At 39.5% G+C, this 19,055-nt stretch overlaps 1 protein-coding gene and 1 long non-coding RNA gene across 2 annotated transcripts; one reads left to right on the top strand and one right to left on the bottom strand.

The window, feature by feature from the left end:
• The first annotated feature begins 12,698 nt into the window (after positions 1 to 12,698).
• On the top strand, positions 12,699 to 14,397 carry LOC135086350 (putative nuclease HARBI1). Its single transcript, XM_063981116.1, has 5 exons — positions 12,699 to 12,815; positions 12,965 to 13,161; positions 13,329 to 13,461; positions 13,581 to 13,719; positions 13,804 to 14,397. The coding sequence occupies exons 2-5, from the start codon at positions 13,100 to 13,102 to the stop codon at positions 14,241 to 14,243; spliced, it is 774 nt and encodes a 257-aa protein (XP_063837186.1). The 5' UTR covers positions 12,699 to 12,815; positions 12,965 to 13,099; the 3' UTR covers positions 14,244 to 14,397.
• Positions 14,398 to 14,637: 240 nt separating this feature from the next.
• Positions 14,638 to 15,379, bottom strand: LOC135086275 (uncharacterized). The gene is made up of 3 exons (XR_010260365.1): positions 15,213 to 15,379; positions 14,941 to 15,126; positions 14,638 to 14,837 (listed from the first exon to the last, which is right to left on the bottom strand). It is a non-coding gene; the product is annotated as an uncharacterized LOC135086275 (long non-coding RNA).
• Between the last annotated feature and the right edge of the window lie 3,676 nt (positions 15,380 to 19,055).

Here is a 19,055-nt window from a genome sequence, read left to right as displayed (position 1 = left end):
CGCGGTTTCGATTTTTTCATACAAATGTTTATTCCCGCTAACTCCCGTTCCCGTGGGAATTTTGCAATATCCTGTTGTAACTAAGCTTTAAGTTTACTAAGGTACCTGTATGCCAAATTTCAAGCGTCTATATTACGCGGTTTAGATTTTTTCATACAAATGTTTTTTCCCGCTAACTCCCGTTCCCGTGGGAATTATGCAATATCCTGTTGTAACTAAGCTTTAAATTTACTAAGGTACCTGCATGCTAAATTTCAAGCGTCTATCTTACGCGGTTTCGATTTTTTCATACAAATGTTTATTCCCGCTAACTCCCGTTCCCGTGGGAATTTTGCAATATCCTGTTGTAACTAAGCTTTAAGTTTACTAAGGTACCTGCATGCCAAACTTCAAGCGTCTAACTTAAGCGGTTTAGATTTTTCATACAAAAGGATTTTCCCGCTAATTCCCGTTCCCGTGGGAATTCCAAAGTATACTATTACCTGCCCAGGAGTATGAAGAATAATTGTACCAAGTTTCGTTAAAATCCGTCTAGTAGTTTTTGTTTCTATAAGGAACATACAGACAGACAGACAGACAAAAATTTTACTGATTGCATTTTTGGTATCAGTATCGATCACTAAACACATAGTTATTTTGAAAATATATTTTATGTACAGAATTGACCTCTCTACAGATTTATTATAAGTATAGATTTTATACAGTGTGTCCGGGCATGTAGTGATCAAACTTTAAGGGCGAAATCTAGGGACAATTTTATCGATAAAAATACTTAAAATTTGGGGCTTGACCCATTTTTCGCAAAATTACAAGGTATTAAGTTTTTAATTTTTAGTTTTCACCTCTTCCTTCAAAAACAAGTGAAAACGTGGGTAGCTTAACATTAATAAGCAAATATTTTATATCATGCGATAGCCAATAAAATTATCTTTTAGTAGAAGTAGAAAACAAAAACAAGTTTCATACATTTTATGGGAGTAAGAATGGATTTAATTAGAAAAATACATAATTTTTTTCACTTCTTTTTCAGTTATTTTCCAACACAGGAAAAACCAGGTCGTTAAAGTATGTTTTATTTGCATTGTATTATTATTGTTTGAGCTATTCTACAAAACGAATGTAAATTTATTAGTCTACGTCTATTAGTTTCGACGCAATTGTTGAACAAAGATACCCCTTCCCAGCCGGTTCCATAGCGCTGCTAACATACGAAAATGCACTGCCTGAAAGAATCACACAACCTATTCCGACGCGCTATGGAACCGGCTGGGAAGGGGTATCTTTGTTCAACAATAACGTCGAAACTAATAGACGAAGACTAATAAAATTACATTCGTTTTGTAGAATAGCTCAAACACTAATAATACAATGCAAAAAAACATACTTTAATGACCTGGTTTTTCTTGTGTTGGAAAATAACTGAAAAAGAAGTTAAAAAAATCATGTATTTTTCTAATTAAATACATTCTTACTCCCATAAAATGTATGAAACTTGTGTCTGTTTTCTACTTCTACTAAAAGATAATTTTATTGGCTATCGCATGATATAAAATATTTGCTTATTAATGTTAAGCTACCCACGCTTTCACTTGTTTTTGAAGGAAGGGGTGTAAACTAAAAATTAAAAACTTAAATCCTTGTAATTTAGCGAAAAATGGGTCAAGCCCCAAATTTTAAGTATTTTTATCGATAAAATTGTCCCTAGATTTCGCCCTTAAAGTTTGATCACTACATGCCCGGACACACTGTATATTGTATGTAGCATATTTGTTTTTGTTTTTCTTTCCTGCACTAGAAGTACCGCCAAACAAATTTCTTTTCTGCTCAACCCAAAGGTAAATTGGTCGAGAATGCTTTAGTGCATTAAGTTCGCCTTATGTACAAATTTATTTTGGCATTAAAGTTTAAATAAATAAATAATTTTCAAAAGACAATAATTTCCAAGACTAACTGCCCTCTACGAAACCAAACTGAAACTAGAATTAAGGTGTATACAGGGTGTCCCGTAATGTAACGTCAAGCCGGAACTGGGTGTTGAGGCAAGTTATGTTGGTTATCAGAAAAATATAAAAAAAAATCTATGTGGCATTTTGTCAAAATAATAGGCATTTAAAAAAAATCAAAAAATTCTACTCTCGGTGACGGTCCTTTTACTCGTGTTGCCACAAATCTTCACTTTTTCCAAATTTTTTTTTTGTTTTGTAACCCTGAATAATGCTTCTCTAAATTGTTATCAAAATTACAAAACCAGCTGCTCCAACTTGGATGAAAAAAATACATAATTCCCAAAAAAAATATCAAAATAAAAATTTTGCCTAGTTTAAACTGACTGTACTGAAAAAAAATTGTACTACGCGAGTGTGGCAAGTGACGTCATAATTTGGCGCATTTAGTAAGGATTCCAAAATGGTATAACACTTTGTAAAATCTTGGTGTAATTGTCGACAATTTTTGTTTATTGGAAATAATCCCGTTTTTAACTTTATCTACCTTGGTTAAAAATATTATTCTAATGTGCCCAAAATTCAAGTTTCTGGCTTAAGTGAGGTGGAGAAGCCATTTTAAAAGGTATGAGCGGGACGGAGAGAGCCATCTTACTTAGCAACAGGGATGTTATGGATATCCGTAACCGTAACCGAAACTATCGGATATCCGAAATAAAAAAATATCCATATCTGTAACCGAAACTGATTCAAAAGTTACGGATAGTTTCGGATAAAGGCGAAGTCTAAGGGTACAATTCCAAACTGCAAAACTCTATGAAATCTGCAGTATACACGCCGCAGCTGCAATGCCGCGCTGCCGATTTCATAGCTATGTGGGTCACGCTCACGCAGCATCTTGCTATTTGTATTATACCTACATTTTTGAAATTCTAATAATTCCGTAACCGAAATTATCCGAAACTTTCGGATAATCTGAAATGATTTCATATCCGTGACCGTAACCGAAACCGGTATAATATATTATTATTCTAATATCCGTAACCGTATCCATAACCGAAACTTCATATCCTTATTATCCCTGTTACCAAGTACAAGTGCAGGCAGAGCAGCTAGTAAAGGCGCGCGCGCACGGGTGACTTTTGTCACAGTATGTCAACTACTAATTACTGTCATAATGACAAAAGTTTCTGTGACTGACTGTACGGTAGTCAGTCACAGAAACTTGAATTTTGGGCACATTAGAATAATAATTTTTAACCAAGGTAGATAAAGTTAAAAACGGGACTATTTCCAAAAAAAAACAAAAATTGTCGACAATTACAGCAAAAATTTACCAAGTGTTATACCATTTTGGAATCCTTACTAAATGCGCCAAATTATGACGTCACTTGCCACACTCGCGTAGTACATTTTTTTTTTTCAGTACAGTCATTTTAAACTAGGCAAAATTTTTATTTTGAAATTTTTTTTGGGAATAATGTATTTTTTTCATCCAAGCTGGAGCAGCTGGTTTTGTAATTTTGATAACAATTTAGAGAAGCATTATTCAGGGTTACATAACAAAAAAAAAAATTGGAAAAAGTGAAGATTTGTGGCAACACGAGTAAAAGGACCGTCACCTGGAGTAGAATTTTTAGATTTTTTTTAAATGCCTATTATTTTGAAAATATGCCACATAGATTTTTTTTTATATTTTTCTGATAACCAGCACAACTTGCCTCAACACCCAGTTTCGGCTTGACGTTACATTACGGGACACCCTGTATAAAAGGAGAAACTGACTGACTGTCTGACAGATCAACGCACAGCCTAAACGGCTAAATGTAGGCACTTGAAATTTGGCAGGGACGTAGCTTAGGTACCGTAGAGGTGCACTAAGAAAGGAATTCCCGAAATTCCCACGGGAACGGGAATTAGCGGGAAAATCCTTTTGTATGAAAAATCTAAACCGCTTAAGTTAGACGCTTGAAATTTGGTATGCAGGTACCTTACGGGACTATTCCCACCTCTCGTTCCCACCACTGCAACTCCTGTGTAGCCAGGATCTACAGCTTGACCGCCACAAAAACCCAACCAATGAAGGTCAAGTTTGTCCCGGGGGAAAGTTAAACTGTCATTGGACCCGCAACGAAATTAATCAGAAGAACATAGGAGGAGTTCGAAATTAAGGTTCGACTTCCCTCCATTGCAAAGCGGATGACAGGTGACAAACAAAGGTTTAAAACCTTTAAGAAAAAGATTATGCACCACGGACAATAAATTAAATTAAGGGGGCCTATCTTATGAGCAATTAGCAACTACCTGCCAATAATATTTTTCACAAAATCGCTTAAAAGCACGGAAATTTTTCCTTGTCGCGACAAGATCGGTGTAATAAATTGCGGAAATAGATGTATGTTGTATTGAATTAAGCATTATATCACGTTCATGTTTCCAAAGATCACACTCCCACAAGATATGATGGGCAGACTGCTCATGACTGACATCATCAGTGGAACACTCGCAAAAAGGAGACGGAACTAGTTTGAATTCGTGAAGTTTATGTTTAAAGTTGCCATGTCCCGTGAGGAACTGCGACGAGCAATGGTCGATTTCTAACCATCGCCTAGTTAGACGTTCGCGTACATTCGGGAAGAATTTATATAAGTGACGTCCTTTGACTGACGTATCCCATCTTTTTTGCCATTCATTAAGTAAATCTTCTTCAACGACTTCTCGGGAATCAAATAATCGACTTATTTTAGAACGATCGCGGCTATTTAAGCAATCGGAGGTTATATTTTCCCTTGATGCGAAGTACATAGCCGCACGATTTTGTACCTCTAAGTCGACCGGCAGTACACCAGCCAGGACTGGCAGAGCCTCCGTGCTCACAATTCTGTAAGCTTTGCAAAGAAAAATCAATGCAAGGCGTTGACTTTGGAGTAGTTTCCGTCGAGCGGCTCCTATAGTAGCTCTGTCAGCCCAAACTGGTGCACCATAGCAAATGGAGCTTAAATAAGTGGCCGAATATATTACTCGGAGGGAGGGTACCTTAGTAAACTTAAGCTTAGGTACAACAGGATATTGCAAAATTCCCACGGGAACGAGAATTAGCGGGAAAAAACATTTGTATGAAAAAATCTAAACCGCGTAAGATAGACCCTTGAAATTTGGCATGCAGGTACCTTAGTAAACTTAAAGCTTATTTACAACAGTATATTGCAAAATTCCCACGGAAACGGGAGTTAGCGGGAAAAAAACATTTGTATGAAAAAATCTAAACCGCGTGAGATATGTAGATGAAGGGGGTGAAACGAGATCTACGCGTACGAAGTCGCGGGCGGCCGCTAGTTTTTAATAAAATTAAATCCAAGTACTTAGATGCTGGTAGGAGGAAAGACCTATTTTACTAAGGCACTCGGATTGGCTTAATAGAAAAGAGACATTTCCGTGCTTCGGTGCTCATTCTGGTCCAGGTCGTTCATCCTCCTCCTTTGACATGGTATCTGACAGATCTAAACGTAGAAAAGTCGCTCACTTGGGAGAATTTGCAAGTGGCAGTGAATTGTCATTTGCTGCATCTATGAATTATCGTAAGGAGGGGGAAAGCGATAAAGCGAAAATTATACGTAAAATTGATTCCGCTTCATCTGACGAGCTCAAATCATGCATTACTCACATTGATTGCGATGATAATAATTGTTTAACACATAACTATCAATATAATGTCATTAGACAGGCCGCAAAGAGTAGATTTCCTTCTTATAGAAAAGTTTTAGAAGTTAAGAAGTTATGCTATCCCGATGAATGTGCAATTTCAACCTCAGAAGAACACGTTCAAGTGGCTTTACAGAATTTAACAGATCACACTTGTACACGTCTCGCAATTGTATGTAATGATGTGTTGTTATTAGTAAATGATATTACTAATTTAAAATTACACATCAAATGGGGCATTGATGGCACATCTGGTTTTACTGAGTATAAACAAAGGTTTTTAGATGCTTCAGCCAAAGATGCCAGTATGATTGTGACTTGCATGGTTCCTGTAAGGTTAGTTGGCGATACTTCAAGTCAAAAATATGTTATATTGTGGCAAAATGATCGACCATCCTCTCCAAAGTTTTGTCGGCCAATACACATTCAATATAAGCATGAAACCACCGAAAGAATAAACCATGAAATGATGCAAGTAGAAGAAGAAGTTAATAATTTAAGACCCACTAGCATCGAAGTAGGCACTAAAACTTTAGAAATTTCTCATGAATTTTATTTTACGATGACTGATGGGAAAATATGCAATGCGGTAAGTGGCACTACTTCAACTCAGAGGTGCTAATTTGCAAATTAACATCTAGTCAATTTAATTCCATTGCGGCATCGCGTCAAGCATCAGTTGATACCAATTGTCTTCGGTTTGGTTTGTCGATACTTCATGGTTGGATCAGAATGTTCGAATGTCTACTCCATGCAAGTTAGAAATTACCAGTATGTAAATAGCGTGTTACAAAACAAGAGGACAAGTGTATAGTTGAGTAAATAAAAAAACGAATTCAGCATGACTTCAAAAGCAAGTTAGGCCTAATAGTTGATTGTCCCAAACCTGGTTATGGCAATTCGAATGATGGGAATACTGCTCGGCGCTTTTTTGATAATTCGGAAATATCAGCTGCTATTTATTTATTTATTTATTTTATAGAAACCAACAGCGATACATTGAAAATGTTAGTTATAAGATTTAGACTGATAGTTTAGCCAATGAAAGGTTTCCCTTTTTATAAAAGTACATTGTTGTTGGGAAAAAATATGAATAAAGTTACTATTACCAAAGTTAATAAAAAATTGATTGATCGCTTTCACATCATTCTTATAACACTATCTAGTGGTCTTGATATAGATACCACTAAATTTAATATAATAATATACTGTTTGAAAACAGCCGTACTGTTCATAAAATTATACCCTTGGTATTACATGCCAACAAGCGTTCATAAGATTTTGATGCATTCGTCAATAGTTATATTACCTATCGGCCAATTATCAGAAGAGGCCCAAGAAGCTAGAAATGAGGGCTCCCCTCTATCTGGCAGAATCTCGTTACGCAGAAACTCATTTGGAATAACTCACTTGGCATAATCTTCTTTAACCGAATATTTATAAGGCATAAACATTGTTAAAAATAATCATCGTTTGGTAGAATGTTTATTTACCAGAATTTTCAATGGCATAATTTTAAGATAGTGTTTCGACGTTTAATTAAATGAAGAACGCTGACTGAAGAAATAATTCGTATATTTCGATTACTTTTAAGATGAATTTACAACCGTTGTTCGTTCGTGTTTTCTTGCTGGTAATCGAGTGAAGTTGAGGCGGGCCGCCCCCGCGCTCCCCTCCAGGCTCCTTGCTCGTATACAACTTCAGACGTATTATGTGCGCTGATGCGCCGATAGATGGCGTTAACATGCCGCCGGCCTTGGAAGCTCCAAGCTTCCAAAATGATGATGATCGAATCTTCATGCGTGTGTCATCGAAGGGCTCTCTGATGATGCTGCAGGCGTCCACGAGACCGCAGGCCTCGACAAGATCGCAGGCGTCGACGAGATTGCTGGCGTCGACGAGATTGCAGGCGTCGACAATTCAGCTGCAGTGGGCAGTGGTAGTGGGCAGATCTTTGAAAAGGCCCGCTGTACTGACCCCGTCGCGGTGCGAATGTCAGCGACTCGTGAAACTCCGTCTCTGCCAGGGAAGACGCGTATGATTCTCCCCAGGCACCACTTGAGAGGCGATTAATGATCGTCTTTGATGAGGACGAGACTATCTAGTTTTATGTCGTCCTTCTGCGTTTTCTATTTTGTTCTTAGTTGAAGCTCTGCCACGTATTCTGTCGCCCAGCGCCTCCAGAAATGTTGCCGTATTTTCTCGACTCGGTCGTAGCGTGCCAGGCGACTGCTCGGCACCTCGGTGATGTCTTCGCAGGCTGGAGCGGTCAACGGTCGGCCGATGAGAAAGTGGGCAGGAGTTAAGGGTAAGAGGTCGGAAGGATCTGTAGACATAGCTGATAGAGGACGGGAATTCAGGATGGCTTCAATTAGTACTAAAACAGTGCTAAATTCCTCATATGTTAGGTGAGCATTGCCTAATATACGTCTAAGATGATGCTTGCATGATCGAACTCCTGCCTCCCAAAGTCCCCCAAAATAAGCAGCGTATACTGGAATATGTTTAAATTTTATGCCATCGTTGGCAGTAAACTCTATAATTTTATCGATATTATCTTGAATTAATAATGGGAACTCTTTTTCTGCTCCAACTAAATTTTTTCCGTTGTCAGAGTGTATTTCTGCGGGTTTTCCGCGTCTTGAAATAAATCTCTTTATCGCTAAAATATAATCATTAGTGGATAAGCCACTTACTAATTCTAAATGAATGCATCTAGTTGTAAAACAAACGAATAAACAAATGTATGCCTTTATTAATTTTGACCCCCGACCTTTGCGGTTCAATATGAAAACTGGTCCCGCGTAATCTACGCCAGTGTACATAAAAGGAAAAACTGCCTTTAAACGTTCTTTAGGTAAATTACCCATTATTGGAGTTAAAATTTTACCTTTCAGGCGTGAACACCTTACGCATTCATGCACTATTTTTCTAGCGAGATTCCTACTAGAAAGCGGCCACCAACTTTCGCGTATAGTGCACAATAGGTGCTGGGGTCCAGCGTGTAATAAATGTTTATGATAGTATTTAAATAAAAGACCGGTAAAATGATGTTTGCTACACAACAATGCAGGATGCCGTTTATCATAATTAAACCTGGACGAATCGCATAACCTACCTCCAACACGAATTAATGTATTATCGTCAAGAAATACATTTAAACTTAAAATACCATTCGCTTCTTTACATTTTGTTAGTGGTATTTCGTTTAATAAGTTGTTGTATACAGTTGGAAACATCTGGGCTACAACAATTTCTGCATCGTGTAACTCGGCGACTGATAAGGGACCGGTGCGTCGCGCCTGCTTATTACGTGTATTGTGAATGAACCTCAGTAGGTACGCTCCAGTCCGCTTCAATCTATTAAACTGTGAAAACCTTTTGAAGTCGAATAAGCTATCTGCATTTGTACAAACTGCACTAACTGTTTTAAGTTTTAACTCGGGTAGATCTTCACGGATAGGTATCGCTTGAGTATTAATGAGTATCCCTTGACACACAATCTGTCACACAATGTCTGCACAATGTAAAAAGGTAGGCCCGTGCCACCACAGGTTATTGTACTCGTTTATTTTTGTCATGTGACCTAAATCCCTATATTCTCGTATAAAATCCGCATACATACGTTTATATTGAGGCATACGTTCTAACTTCCGTTCTAAAGAGAGAAATCGTTTATAGGCAACCGAATATGAGTCACCCAACAAATCAGCTGACTCCTTTAGAGGTATAAGAAATGAAAACCTACCATCTATTTCCCGTTTTGTCGTATTTTTAACCTTTAACTATGGACGTCGTGTCTCAGAGGCCCACCCCCCTTTTCAATTTCTCGGTTTAAATACCTTCCCGCCACGTGCTGCTCTCGACCATCTCAGTAGCTTCAGTTTTAACTGTGTTTGGACCGAGGAGGCATAAAATCGCGTCTTCCGGCATTATTACGTGAGTAAAACCATCCAAAATTTTATCGGGGTCTGGGAGACCCGATGACTATAATTTCCATACAAACATACTTGTATGGATGTGACTTGTCAACTATAATTTTTTTTATAGTATATCATTATAATAATGTTGTAAATTGTTTTAGTTTAAGAATACATAATGGTAGAAAGTATCTGAGTACATCAGCTATATTATTAGCTATCTAAGCAACTACATTCCAGAAGTAAGGTTTTACTTGTAGACGATCCTTCTTTTGAGTTTAGATGTCTTAGAAAGTACCATTGCTGCAGATTCCGATTCTGAATGGTGTATATTTTGCCTATCAAAGCTCTCAAAGAAAGATGACACATGCCTGTAGAGATAATTTGTCTTTAGTGTTCTAGGCCACTGTTTATAATTTTTGTAAGTTTAACCCTTGTCAAAATTTTTATTTTATGTCTTTCAGAAATTCTGTTTATGTTTTTTTATGTTACACGGTTATTAACCGATTGAGTCCCAGACGGCATTAATTAATGTCATAACAATTGATTATCTATTGTGTCTAGATTCGCGGATCTTGAAGGATTAATTAGCAGGGAAAAAATATTAGTTTGATTTATTATTAATCGACTGTAATTAAGGAGCCTATATGTGATGCTAAGTCAATTAACACTGAAAAATGTCTATGTTTTTTAAATTTGCCGAAAAATAATTAAATAATGATTAAAAATTAATTACATTTACTACTAGATCCTTTATTAATAGTTATTAGATATATATCAACTCTTTGATAAATTCAAATTGGTTCAGATATGAAATTATGAAGAATTTTAGATAGGGGTCTGTGAGACCCGACGTCCATGGGAGTGTGATTATTTTTTCACGACTATAGTTAAAGGTTATATATTTCCTCGCATTTACTGTGCATTTACGTTCATCACAGGTAAGTATATTTTCGCGAGGGCTACTATCCTCCAATTCCCAAAATTGACGTAATTGTAAATCGATAGTTTGTGTAAAATTGCATCCCACCAAAAACATTCTGTAAAAAACTAGCCAAGTCTCGATGGAGCTGCTTGTTTATCTCTAAAAAGTAATGAAATCTAGACAAAGTCGTGCCAAGTCTATGGTTCTTTACTGCGATTTCTTTTTTATTATAGTTAATGCTGTGTGACTTGGCCGTTGAAGGGTACAAAACCAGGTGCTCCATGACACCATTGCACTAATCTGTTGCCAGAACCACTACCCATTGACGATGGAAAATTGCCACTTGGAAAACGTTGATTTAATAACCAGTGAATTGTAGGCTTAATAAAGCTGCGTATTTCAATAATACTTATGCATAATTATTGATTATCTTAACTTAATAAAGATTGTTCAACGGCCAAGTCACACAACATTAACTATAATAAAAAAGAAATCGCAGTAAAGAACCATAGACTTGGCACGACTTTGTCTAGATTTCATTACTTTTTAGAGATAAACAAGCAGCTCCATCGAGACTTGGCTAGTTTTTTACAGAATGTTTTTGGTGGGATTTCACTTCTTTTTGTAGAATGTGGCATAATTATTTAACGTCGTCCTTTAATATTATCGTCATTTTTTTTACGATATTAAACACATCTTTAAAAAGGACAACGAATCAGAATTGATTTAATAATAACTAGAGGGGAAAAAAAATCTGGACACCGCGGTGCAGAAAATCGACGCTCAAAGTGCTAGCGCCATCTAGCGGTGAGCGGTACAGGCGAACACCACGGCGCCGGTGTGGCGCTAGTAGTATTGATTATTATGAATGTGGTGTTACTCCAGATCTTCGATTTTCCTAGTTTTTATAGTTTTCCCTTTATGTGGCCATTAAACCCTAACTCTGTACCAAATTTCAGCTCTCTGAGTTAATGGGAAGTACTAGTTCTATTTTGATGATCATCAGTGAGTGAGTGTCATAAATGCGAAACTTTGCTTTCGCTTAACTTCGGAACTAATTGACCTACAGACTTGAAATTTTGGATTTTAAGTGTGTGATTATAGCTTACTAGATGACGAAAATTTCTGCGTTCTGGTCTTATCTAAAGGTTCTCAAATAGAGGCCTGAAAATGCGGCGAAATGGTTCCAGTAAAGGATGGTACGGCAGTGTTTGCTTCGCGCTCGACTTGGCGGGGGCACTGCCGTGCCCCCAGATTGAATGTTTTGTTCACAACGCATTTTATTCATATAAATTGGTCCGGAAATCAACCAGCCCAATTTCGTATCTTGAAGGTACGGACCACTTTTTAATCGAATTTTATTATCGTTTAAAATTTCCCAAAATAAGTCCGCACCTATTAATAAATCGACTTCCGAAGGTAGATAATAAGTAGGATCAGCGAGCTCGATGTTGTTTGGAATTCGTATAGTCTCAAGTTCTCAACATCGATACTCACGGGCGGTAAGAATGACGTGATACGCGGTAAAACAAAACATTGAACGCTTGTAGAAAAATCGTTTAACTTTGAGTGAATAATCAAGTCGCATAATTTATTAGAGTGTGACACCGATTGCCCCACACCTGATATTCGAACAGTGGACTGTAAAAACTTCGTATACTTAATTCGTTTACAAAATGTTTCCGAAACGAAACAATGTTGGCTCCCGTTATCCAGGAGCGCTCGTGCCGTGTGTCGCTTATTATTATCGTCCTGCAGGCCTATTACGACCTCTTAAATCCAGTGAGTTTACGCCTTAAACTAAACTGCCTTGCGTTTCCGTATTATGATCCCTTAATTCCAGCCAGGCAGCGGTCACGTGACACTTGACTGACTTCTGACTGGAAGTTGACTGGAATTTTCGTATTACGACGGTCAATTTGACGTTTGTAGCCTTGACTATTTGTCAATTTTTGTTTCAATTAAGCCATTCAGTTTACGTCGTCTTTGATCAACTTTTATTGACTTGTTTTATTAAAGTTTTCTATTAGAAAGCAATTTTTTACTGGTAAATGTTAATAAACACCTAGAATATAAGAAATAAGTATGAGTGACGAGTTGATATTATTTGAATTTCTTGAAAATGATGCTTGACAAAAAAACAATAATGCAAAACTTCAAAGAAGACGCCTTAGGGACTTTAGCGACCCTTTTGATGTGGATGAAATAAGTTTCATTAAACGATATAGGTTGAGCAAAGAATTAGTTATCAATTTATGCGAAGAACTAAGACCGCATCATGTCGCTGGGCCCTCAAGAGCGTCGGATTTGTCGCTGGAAAGAAAGGTTAGTAATTTATTTTTTTATGAATGTTACGCCCTTGGTTGTTATTAATAAAGCCTAATTAATTGTCATTCTTTGTTATATTATTAAGTTGAGGTTATGGTCTACAAGTACATTGAATATTCAAATACAAAATTAAATCGTTCTTGCAGGTGTTAATTGCATTATCATTCTATGCAACGGGTTCATACCAACGCCCCGTTGGTGATATATCTGCACACTCAGTCGCACAAACAACTGTATCAGTGGTGTTGAAGCAGATCACCAATTTACTAAACTTGCCCCACATGCAAGCGAAATATATTAAGTTTCCTCAAACTTCTGAGGAAAGGCGTGAAATCATGATACGGTGAGTACATAACTTACAGCCTTAAAGGTAAAATTAAAAGATAAAACTTTAGTTTAAACTCTTTATATGTAATCGAAATATTATTAGCAATAAAAACACTACAAATTTATTTTCTTGCACCGACAACTTTTGATAAGTTATATTTATCTAAATTAATTTATTTTTAGATTCTCCAATAAGTTTCAAATGCCAGGAGTTTTGGGATGCATTGATTGCACTCATGTGGCAATTGTTTCCCCCGAGGAAAATGAGGAGAGATATTACTGCAGGAAACAGTATCACTCACTAAATGTCCAGTTGGTAAGATGTTTATTATTTATTATAATCATTACAGAAAAACGAAAATAGTAATGATTCAATAATATAATTTCTTCAGTCTTCATTTTCATAGTATTAATCTGAAACAATTTGAATTTTAGATTAGTAATGCAGATATGCAAATCATGAGTGTGGATGCTAGTTTTGGTGGAGCTACTCATGATTCTTTTATATGGGCAAACCATCCCATAAAGGATCACATGGAGGTTATTAGCAGAAATGAAGCTATATGGTTACTTGGTATATTGTATTCATTGTTAAATAATTTTATATACACAACAAAATATAATATGATGGTTAATGTAATATTTTTATTATTTCTAGGTGATTCTGGGTACCCACTGAGAAGGTACTTGATGACACCAATTACTGATACTAGTCCGGACACTCCAGAAGCTCATTACACCTATCTGCATGTCCGGACAAGAAATGTGGTTGAGAGGACCATTGGTCTCCTAAAGGCTAGATTCAGGTGTTTACTTGTACACAGAGTATTACATTATTCTCCCCCTGTGGCAGCGTTTATTGTAAATGCTTGTGTAATATTACACAATATTTGCAATAGTAGGAATATCCCTGTACAAGTACTAACCAATGAAGAGGCTTTATTAGAGATATCTCGGCAAGCTGACAATGACACTCACCAACAACCACCACGTTCTGCCACCTCCAGCAATAACAGGGAGCTCAATGAAGGGCTAAGTATCAGGAGAGCCCTCGTCTCCCGTCTGTGGTCCTCTCGATCCCATGCTCCTATAAATTAAGATTTTTAGATTAAGTAATGGCATTTCTTTACAATTATTATTTCTGTTTAGAAAATTTTATTTAGTTCATTATTGTTAGGTAAGTAGATATTAATTATTTTAAGGCAAATTTTTGTATCATAAAGTTTTAATGAAAATAAAATTCTTGAGTAGGTATGTTTTTACTTACTTGTCAATAACAGATGCTATTGTATTTAATTTTGTCAACATTTCTTGCAATGTTTGGGAATTTCTCTCCTGTGCTTCTGCGATTTGGCCAAGGTACATTGTATTTTACTGCTCGGCCAACATTCTGTCCCGAGAAATGTTAACCAACATTTCTCTGGCCATTTGTTGGCTCAAAGCAGCTTGTCGCCTACTGCGTCGACTTGGCAGTCTTGGCACTTGTCGAGGACGTGTTTCCTAAGGCTGTTGTTGCTGCTGTGGGGCCACTTCCTGTTGCACCTGCGGCTGCTCTAGTACAGAGTCTTGCAGTGCTGGCTCTTCCTCTCCCTCTAGTTGAACACTCTCATGGGTGAGAGGGTGTTCAAGAACTAGAGGAGCTTCTGAGTTAGATGTTCCAGCCTCAGGTGCAGTATGTTCGGACTGAGTTTGCTACAAAAATTTCACAACAAATTAATTCATACATTAATCAAAATTCTAAACATAATATAATCAATGTCAATAAAGTTATTCTCAAAATGAAAAAATAACTCACAATTGGAAATGGGTCTACTTGGGTATTAGGTATCCCACTTCCAAAGCCTTCTCCAAGTAGACTTAGGAATTTCTTCTCTAAATCATTTAGGGGAATGGCTTCAGAAGGGCCACCGCCGGTGCGATTTTGAGCAGCACGGATGCTTGCTACTCTTCTTTTTAATTTCGCTTTGTAGTCTACCCAATACTGTAAAAATATTAAACTACATTATTAAAAGAAAACGAAGTTTAGTCTATTAAAGTAATATTAAAATAGTAAGTACTTATACTCACATTAGACCAACTTTTCCAGTCCTTTGTAGCTCCTTCTCCCAAAGAGTTTAAAGTTTGAGACACAGTTGTCCACATCCGCTTAGAATACTCTCGAGCCTGCGCCGTTTTATTGTATCCTACAGCCACATCTCTGTGAGAGTTCAAAAACTCCCATAAAGATTCTAACTGCTGGTACGATACACGGCGACGACGCGATACCTCATCCTGTGAACTAAGATATAAAACATGATTCCAATAATGTTTTAAGATACCTACATCACCAAAATAAAACACAATTAATTAAGTACTTACGCCATCTCCAATAAAATTAGTTAGTTTGCTTGAGCAATACAATTTCAGACCGACACCAATGCAACGCAATCCACTAATACCACAACAACACAACATAGCTGTCTTAGTTCGTTCCCAAGAATACATAATCACATAAATCTTTCTTTCAGCAACTAATTAAATTCCACTTTAAATGTTTAAAGTTTTGGTTTCAAGCACACACAGTTTTCAAGTGGTGAATAAATAAAGTTTTTTTTGCGGGCTCAGCGAAATGTCACACTTGTCGTTCAGAAATAAAGGGCTACAGAGAAAGAGCAGCCGTCATTATTTTCTTTTTTTAAGATTGGTCATGATTTATAACAAATGTTATATAATTTCAATTTCATTATATGTTTCTTCAATTACACTTATATATTTACACTTGTTTTATACGAAAAAATATTTAAATTCACAAAATTATTGAATCGGTAACGAACCGGTATCGCGTTATGTCAATTTCCGAACGTTACCTTCACGGCAGTGTAAACCGGCCATAGACAATCTATCCAGGATGATCCCATTCAGATTAACGGAAGTCGTAATACGAAAAAGAACAAGGCAGTTTTTGGCCGTAAACTGAATTGCCTGGAAACAAACTGGATTTATAAAAGGTTGTAATACGACTGCTGTCCGGTCCCGCAGCTCGGCATTAGGTCGCTGTCGATAGTACCTCTTCGGTTTCGGACATCGAGCAGCGACGATCGCCATTTGGAACTAATGGCAAGGTGGTCGATTTGGTTTTTGGTGATGCCATCGGGTGAGATCCATGTATGTTTGTGGATATCTTTATGGATAAATAATGTACCACCGATGGTCAGGTCGTGATGTTGGCAAAACTCTATAAACCGTTCTCCGTTCTCATTTCGTGCTCCAAGTCCCTGTATACCCATATGACGCTCGCAGTTTGTGTTAACGTTTCCAACTTTAGCATTGAGGTCCCCCATGACAATCACTATATCCTGTTTCTTTATAACCTTTAAGGTGGCGTTGAGTGAGTTGTAGAAATCGTCCTTGGTGTCCTCCGGAGATATGTTGGTAGGAGCGTAGCATTGCACTATGGAGATCTTCCGGGCTCTTGAGTTGAAGCGGGCCCAAATGATTCGTTCTGAGATCGGTTTCCAATCTAACAGACTCTTCTTTGCGGCGTCAGAAAGGAGAAAACCAACGCCATATTCTCGGGTGTCATCCTCATTTTCCTTACCAGAATAAAGGAAAGTCAAGCCGTCAGATGTTCTCAGTTCACCGAAACCATTTCTACGCACTTCGCTAAGACCTAGAACTTGCAGGTTGTATCTTAGCATTTCTGCTTCTGCTTGGGCTAGTCGGCTGTCATCGTTCTTACGTTCCAAAAAGCTATTCGTGTCCGTTTCTTCATGCCAAAGGTCGTTGTTGAAAGATCGGTCCGGTTTTCTGTTGTGTTCGTTTCGTTAATCGAGTATTTTCGGGCAAGTGGGTGATTAACCTGCTGTACCCTAGTCCGGTGGTGGGGCTGCCACCTCAGAGCTTCTGGACTCCCTCGGTTTTTTCCGGGTATCCTCCCTAGTGATGGGATTCTATTTTCAGGCGCAGAATACTCGCCTTTCGCCCTGCATCCTCAGCTCAGTTGCAAGTCTAGGTAGTGGGCACGCAAAGCGTGGCTGCAGCAGGTCCCAGGGTGGACGACGAGGACGTGGATGACGCGGACTGGCCGGGGTTCTGCTACATCGGTGTTTCACTACTTAACACAGCAGATGGTTTCTTGGCATTTTGTAGGCAATGCTGACCTCACTACGTCAGCAATTACCACCAAGACCATGCCCCGGCTTCCCCCCAATTCATCATCATGTTCGTGATTATTTTAAATGAACTTAATTTCATTACTTACACGAAATAACTATCAAAATGTATTGATATTCTTATCGTTTTAATAATAACGATTGAGCTACTACAAATCATTTGCATTTGAGTATTTTGGATGCTTGCTATAAGAGCATTAATTATGATAGGACGGATCTTTAGTTAACAAACATCTTCGGTCATCGAATGTGCTTTTCTAATTGTAGTAGTTTGGGAAATCGTTGTGTCAGTACGCATTTTTAAAATCCCCTATGTAAATTGATTATAAATAATGATAAAAGAATTATTTCGCTTTAATTACTCACTTAAAAAGTTCTCCCGACCACGATCTTCGTCCTGTGCTGTTTGTGACGCTTCTGGTGAACCAACAATTAATAAACACTCATTTCAATCACAGTGCACCACTTCAATCTTTATTGTCACTTTTTCACACACTTCACTAAATATGTCACAAAAGAACAAGATTTGTGGCGGATGCTTTAAAAAAATCTAAGACAAGCGGAGGGCCTTGACGTGCCACCATTGCAAGCAGCATTACGACCTGGAGTGCACCGGTGTCAGCGAGCAGCGGTTCCACGGGACGCTTGTCGGCGAGCACAGGGACCGGTGGCGGTGCGTAGCCTGCGTTAGCGCGCAGCCTAAGCGCGACAACACGAACACGCCGGTCCGGGCCGCCGTCGACGGCGTCACGGTGAGGAGGGGCGCCTCCATAGTGAGCCCCGTCAGCCTGGACGTGTCCATGCTGGAGGGGCCGCCGCTGGATGACACCGCGCACAACTTAATCGTGGAGCTGCTGGACTTCCACGTACTCGTCCTCGAATTAAGGCAATTCCGCGAGGAGGTGCGGGAGGATATGAGGCAGCTCCGCGAGGAGGTGCGTGAGGAGCTGAGGGCTGTTTGCGCCCGGACCAATGCCGTGTGCGACGAGGTGCGGAAGCTGACGGGCCGGGTGACCCGCTGCGAGGACAGGGTCGGAGCCGTCGAACAGCCCAACCTCGCCGTGCGTGGCGCCGCGGCCGGGACAGCGCGGATGGACGCGCTCGAGCAACGGCTGGAGGCCGGGGCGGCGCCCGGGCCGGGGGCGAGCGCGCAGCTGGAGCGCACCGTGGCCGAGCTCAGGCAGGAGCTCAACGAGTGGGACCAGGACGCCCTGCTCGCCGACCTCGATATAGGCCAGCTCCCGGAGGCGAAGGGCGAGAACGTCGTGCACGGCGTCACAGTGCTCGCCGCGCACCTGGGGGTGAGCCTGGACGAGCGGGACGTGGTGTTCGCGGAGCGCGTGGGCGCGCCGCCGGCCGAGGCTGGAGGGGCGCGCGCGCGCCGCGTGGTGGTGCAGCTGGCGCGGCGCCACCTGCGCGACGAACTGCTGCGGGCCGCGCGCGTACGACGCGGGCTCACGGGCGAGGGCGGGGTGAGGGCGGGGCGAGGGTCTCGTCAGCGAGCGCCTGACCCGGCCGAACTGCCTGCTCTTCCATCGGCTTCGTGAGGAGTGCCGTCGACTCCAGTGGAAGTACACCTGGACCAGGAGGGGCCGCATCTTCGCTCGTAGAAGTGACGGCGCGCAGGTGTTCCAGTTGCGCTCGATGGACGATGTTGCGAGGGTGTTCGGCCCCCCGGTGCAATGACTGTCGGCTATCTGTAAACCATTAAAATGTTGTTTTAAATCTCATAGTCAATGTGTACATAATACAAATTGGT

This window comes from Ostrinia nubilalis, chromosome W (assembly GCF_963855985.1).
Source record: "Ostrinia nubilalis chromosome W, ilOstNubi1.1, whole genome shotgun sequence".
Classification (NCBI taxonomy): Eukaryota; Metazoa; Arthropoda; class Insecta; order Lepidoptera; family Crambidae; genus Ostrinia; species Ostrinia nubilalis.
The sequence above is the reverse complement of the archived record's forward strand: the minus strand, read 5'-3'. Positions and strand labels throughout refer to the sequence as shown.